This window comes from Carlito syrichta, unplaced genomic scaffold (genome assembly GCF_000164805.1).
Source record: "Carlito syrichta isolate Samal-C Ts95f unplaced genomic scaffold, Tarsius_syrichta-2.0.1 Scaffold316219, whole genome shotgun sequence".
NCBI classification, from domain to species: domain Eukaryota; kingdom Metazoa; phylum Chordata; class Mammalia; order Primates; family Tarsiidae; genus Carlito; species Carlito syrichta.
In genome coordinates, this window is record NW_007260315.1 from 34501 (window position 1) to 40514 (window position 6014).

General features: G+C 51.1%; 1 protein-coding gene across 1 annotated transcript in view; it reads right to left on the bottom strand.

Annotated features, from left to right (window-relative positions):
* LOC103276536 (14-3-3 protein gamma) overlaps nucleotides 1–5513 on the bottom strand; it is a 39716-nt gene extending 34203 nt beyond the window's left edge. The window contains exon 1 of the mRNA XM_021706943.1: nucleotides 5361–5513. Within this exon, the coding sequence (XP_021562618.1) occupies nucleotides 5361–5513 (153 nt within the window). The remainder of the gene's footprint in view (nucleotides 1–5360) is intronic.
* Between the last annotated feature and the right edge of the window lie 501 nt (nucleotides 5514–6014).

The following is a 6014-nucleotide window of genomic DNA, read 5'->3' on the forward strand; positions in this document are numbered from 1 at the left end:
GGGCTCCGGCGATCCTTCCGCCTCAGCCTTCCAAGTAGCTGGAACTACAGGCACGCACCACCATGCCCGGCGAGTTTTTGTGATTTATTGCAGAGACGAGGTCTCACCAAGTTGCCCAGGCTGGTCTCAAACCCCCGGTCTCAGACAATCCTCTTGCCTCAGCCTCCCAAAGTGCTAAAATTACAGGCTGAGCCACCGCACCCGGCCTATGTACTTGTTTTTTAGAGATGGAGTTCTCACTATGTTGCTCAGATTGGCCTCGAAGTCCTGGACTTAAGCAATCCTCCTGGCTCAGTGGGAGTCCCAAGTAGCTGGGAGTACAGGTGCATACCACTACACCTGGCTTCCCTGATATATTGATAGGGAATGAATCTGATGTGTCTGGTGTCTCAGGGATAGGTAAGGGGGCTGGGGATGAAATCAGTGGCCAGAACATGAGGGACATTGAATGGCAGGCTAAAGAGGTAAGTTTTCCTCTGGGAATAAATAGATTTGAAGAGATTTTTAACAATGGCAGGAAATTATCAGATTTGGATTTTGTCTTCATCACCACTGACTGCTCAGTACTCAGCACGGTACCTGGCACATGGTAAACACATAGAGCATAGGAAACAAAGAAGTGAATGAGGGGAGGAGTGCACTTTGGGGATACTGCTTTGGCAGAAGTGTAGGAGATGGACTGAGTGGGGAGAGAGTCTAGAAATAGTTTTCTCCCCATCCTCCAGCAGAGGATCTGGCCTGGCCTCTCCTCTCTTACCACACCACCCAGCAAAATGCAATCCTGCTGGTGAATAAACCCTCCCACTTCCTTCTGTCTTGTGTGAGTGTTCACCAAGTCATTCCTCTTCTTTTTCTTCCTGCCTGCAGGGCGGGCCTGAGCCACTCTGGCCTGGGCATCCCAAGTCCGTGGGAATGAGCCCTTGCAGCCAACCCTGCTTGTCCACATGCAGATTAAACATGCAATGACTCAGGGCCAGATGTTAAATCTTGGGAACTTCCTGGCACATTTCGGGCTGCCTCTCTGACCTCTCCACCTCAGCTCTTTCCCCCACCAGTTTAATGTGCAAAAAAAACAAAAACACAAAAAAAAAACCTCAGGCCAAATCTGTTTGGGAAAAGTAAAACAGATGCAAAGAAAAGGATGTTCCACAGCCAAACAGGAACGATATCTGCAGTCTCCATGTTGACACTTCCCTCCTTCCCTCCACTGGTGCAGGGAAGAGCTGGCCCTGTCTTCTTTCCCTTTTGATTTTTTTAAGGCTCTAGGCATAAAGCTGCAGCTGCCCGGCAGCCCCTGGCTGTTTCGAGGGCTGCTTCAGAGGCATGACGACATTACACACTGCAAATGGCTTCAGATCCTGGCTTCCACCTCCACGGGCTGATGGTGCTGAAAGAAACCCAGAGCAAGGGGGTAGGGGACTAGCATTCTGGCTTCTGCCTGGACCCTAGCAATATGTGCAAGGCCTGTCCCCTCTCTGGGTCTCAATTTTCCCACCTAGAAAACGAGAAATTAGACTAAATGAGCACTAAGTGCCCCACCCAGCTGTGATGAGTCATAGTTCTAGATTCAGCATGTACTTCTGAAATGGAAGCTACTGGCACTCTTCAGCTGTGGAAACAGGGAATCTGCGGACCTGGGAGATAGCCGAGGCCCAAGAGTCAAGAAGCTCAGAATCATCGCCGTTTTTCAGACAAGGAAACTGAACCACAGAGAAACCGTGTGACCAGCCAGAAGTCACACAGCCAGCGACTGACAGAGCCTGAATTTAAACCCAGGCAGACCATCAGGGTTCCCAGTAGCAAGGGTGCCCTTTCCTGCCCAGGCTGTGAGGATCTACTTCCCTTGGCACCTGCTCAGGAAAGGAGGGGCCTTGCCCTCTGGTGACTGACCCGACACAAGGGCACCCGCCACCCCTATCTCCATGATGGAGGACATGACCTTTTAAATGCATCCTCTCCGGCTGACTTGACATTATTGCCTCGTTGTTTCCGTGCAGTCATAAATCACAGCAGCCCCATCCCCTGGCTTCTGGCTTCCTCCTGCGGCTGGAAAGCTCCCTGATTCGTGCAGAGGCGGCAGCGGCGGCAGTAGCATCTTCCGAAGCTGGCCAGCAACGCTCCTCTGTCCTCTGAGAATCCTTCCCCATCACCACCCTAGCAGGTTGGCCTGCAATAGGGGCAGAGAACACCACAGGTTCAGAAGCAAAGGATGACAGAGACATCTCAGTAGTCTGCCACTCTGTCTGAGGAGCATGGACCAGAAAAGGAGGCTGTGCTGGGAGGCGGGACCCACAGCAAGTTGAAGCCCTGTTTGTGCTTACTCTTGCTGGTTGACCCTTGGGAGAGCCACTCGACCTCTCTGGGCCTCAGACTGTGCATCCATAAAATAAAGGAACCGAGTGGATGCTTCTTAAGATTATCCGGTTTAAGTTGATAGCCTTTTGCCTAACTGCCCTGTCTCGGTATCTTCCCACCCTCTCCAGTAAAAGATCGGAAAGACCTTTGTAAATGTATGCCTGAAGTTCTCCTTCCCCTGCTTCGGGCCCACCATGCATATCGCTGTTGTCACATATGGCCCAAAGTCCCTACTCCTTAGCCTGGAATTCAAGGTCTCTCCTGAAGGTTCCCGCCTGCTTCTCCAGCTGCATCTCCCATGTGGTGACTTGACTTGCATTTCCTGGACACACAGTGCCCTAACTCTGGGCCTTTTCAAAAGCTGTTCCTTCTGCTGGGACTCCTACGCCCACCCCTCTTAGATCCCCGCTCCTCACCTTTCAAACTCAGGCGCTGTAAATCGAACCAACCATTCCCTCCTCAGTGCCCACAGTCTGTCATGCTGTGTACTCCAGAGCAGAGCCTAGGCCACGAAATTGTACTTCTTTGAGAATGAGTCTGGCTGCCCTGGGGTTATACAAATGGATTCCTTTGGCCGGGCTTGATGGCTCACGCCTGTAATCCCAGCAATTTGGGATGACAAAAGGGAAGAATTGCAACACAACGAGACAGCATCTCTACAAGAAAACAAAAAATTAACCAGGTGTGGTGGCACATATCTGTAGTCCCAGCTACTCAGGAGGCTGAGGCAGGAGGATTGCCTGAGCCTAGGAAGTTGAGGCTGCTGTGAACCATGATTGTGCCACAAGTGACAGAGTGAGACTCCAAAAAAAAAAAAAAATTTGACAAATTGCGCCAATGGGTAAGTGTTCTAGGAACCCATCATCATCAGTGTATTTTCTTTCTTTCTTTTTTTTTTTTTTGAGTTGCAGTCTCACTCTGTTGCCCAGACTGGAGGCCACCGCAGCCTCGACTTGCTGGGCTCCAGTGATCCTTCCGAGTAGTCAGAACTACAGGCGCGCACTACCACACCCAGCTGATTTTTTGATTTCCTGTAGAGATGAGGTCTCGCCAAGTTGCCCAGGTGGGTCTCGAACCCGCGGGCTCAGGCCATCCGCTCACCTCAGCCTCCCAAAGCGCGGGATGACAGGCTGAGCCACCGAGCCCGGCTGTACTTTCTGATGAGAAGATTGCGTCACAATTTGCAGGAGAAATGTCCCGAGTTGTGGCACATAGGTGACTGGTCCTTCCGCCATGACAGTGCACCTGCCCACACCTCAATGAGTGTTCAGCACTTTTTGGCCAAACACGGCATGACACCCATGCCCCACCCTCTCTATTTATCTGATCTCACACCTAGCAACTTTTTTTGTTTGTTTGTTTCCCGGGATGAAAAAAGCCCTCAAAGGGAAATGTCTCCATGATGTGAAAGAGGTGAAACAAGCTGGGTACGGTGGTTCACACCTGTGATCCCAGTACTTTGGGAGGCAGAGGCAAGGGGTTCGAGACCAGCCTGGACAACTTGGCGAGACCTTGTCTTTATAATACATCAAAAAATTAGCTGGGCATGGTGGCACATGCCTGTAGTTCCAGCTACTTGGAAGACTGAAGCGGAAGGATCACCGGAGCCCGGCTGGTAGAGCCTGCGGTGGCCGTGAACGTGCCACCGCATTCTAGTCTGGGTGACAGAGTGAGACTCTGACTCAAAAAAAATTAAAAGAATGGAACCAACCCGGTGATAGTCTGACCTCTTGAGTAGGACTTGAAAGGTTTTGCCCCAAAACAAACAGCACGGCCAAGATGCAGCAAAAACCCAGAAAGGCAGAACTATAGACAATCCCAGGAGCAAACAGGGTTACGTCCATAAACAAGGATCTTGAAGAGGATCCAGACGAAGCATTTTGAAGAAGTTGCTGTTGACATGTGCCTGACGACCCACAGAAATTCTCTGCTCCAAGTCAGCTGAGGCTGACCACCCCTCACCTAACTGGTTTCTCTAACTCTAGGGCCTAATTCTGAGATCCTGTAAACCCCACTGGGTTGGAGAAAGCGAGAGATTAAAGTCTAGTACATTTTATATTTTAAGTTTTGCAATTCGCTGAAAAGAACCAACTTCAAAATTTACCCACAAAGGGAAAGTGTGTCACCATAAAAAATGGGCCACTGTCTCAAACAAAGAGACAAGCCATCTATACTCAAGAGGCAGAGAATCCTGGGCTGGAATCTTCTCCCGAAACCCAGCTGCGTGAACTTGGGTCAAGTACTTTACCAATCTGGACCTGGGGCTCCCCACTGAATCTTAAAGAGAAATCTGCACCCTGCCCTGTGAACTGCACTGTAAAATGAATGGCAGTATTCTTCAGCGGGGTGGAAGGATCTGAAGTGTGTGTTTTGATACTTGGAACTCCAACAGAGGGCAAATGACTTATGGGAGACCCACAGTGATGGCAATGGCAGCAGCCTGCTTATCACATGGAGCGAGCGGGTGTTTTGTGTTTTTAGAGGACTCCAAGCTGCCGAAAGCCCACCAATTTCAGCTCAGTTCAAGGAAGTCATTTCTTCATTAGCTGGAGCTGTCCAGCGATGGCAGGGGAATCCAGGAACAGGGACTAGCAGCTCATGGGTGATGCTGAGCAGTGGTCCTTAGCCTGGCTGTGCATCACAACACCTCAACACTTGAGAGGAACTGGTCTAGAATAGAGTCCCTGGGCCAACCTAGGCATACTGGGTGGGAATTCTCCAGTGGCAGGGTCTGAGAATCTGTATGTTTTCAAATCTTTCTGAGGGATTTTTCCATCACCAGTAGGTCTGCTGGGGAGACCTCAAAAGGCCCTGGGACTCTGAAGAAGGCAGCCTGGGATGCTTGAAAAGGAAGGGAAGTGACCATGAAGCCCTTTGGGAGCAGGCTGGAAGGGGTGGAGAAACTGGCATTTTCTAGTGTCGGTTATTCTGCCGAGTCAGCCCAGCACTAATGCTTCGAGAGTGCAAATCCCACTTGGTCATGTAATAGGAACGCTGGTGCTGACGCAGCAGGCAGACAGGAGCCCAGTCTGCACCAGGGGCAGGAGGTAGACACAGACACTCAGCACCGACTCCCTGCTCTGAGCCTGGTTACTACAGGGGCAAAAGGCATCCTCTCCACCCCAAGACTTCAGCAAGTGGCGATGACTCAGGGGCATGGAGCCTGCATTGCCTTCGAGGTTTCAGGGCCAGCCAGGTGCTCTCGCTGTCTTCCTGGAGTTTGGGGTTAGTAAACCAGAAGGGACTGTGGAGGGACTCTAGTCTGTCCAGCACCCCATCTTCCTGTTGTCAGCCCTTTCTAGCACCTCCTCCTGCCACATGGTGCAGACCTTTCTGCCCACCACTCCTTATTCTGCCTTGTGGTGTTTCTTCTCCAGCAGCCTTTTATAGATGAGGTCAGAGGGTATGAAGCCCTTTTGCTTCCACATTGGACAGTCCCCAGGAGCAGAGAGTAGGCCTTCACCTTCACAGTGTGCTTTTCTCCTTCCATAATGCCTGGTGCATCATGGGAGTGGAAAGGAGACCAATGACATGTATGGCCAGGACAAGGGAGGCTAACACAAACCCTTGAGAAATGTGTGCCCAGAGGATTAGGTAAGGCCTAAGCGTTGTTGATGACAAGTGAAGGTTTGGCCTCCAGCCCCAGGACTGGCACCCCC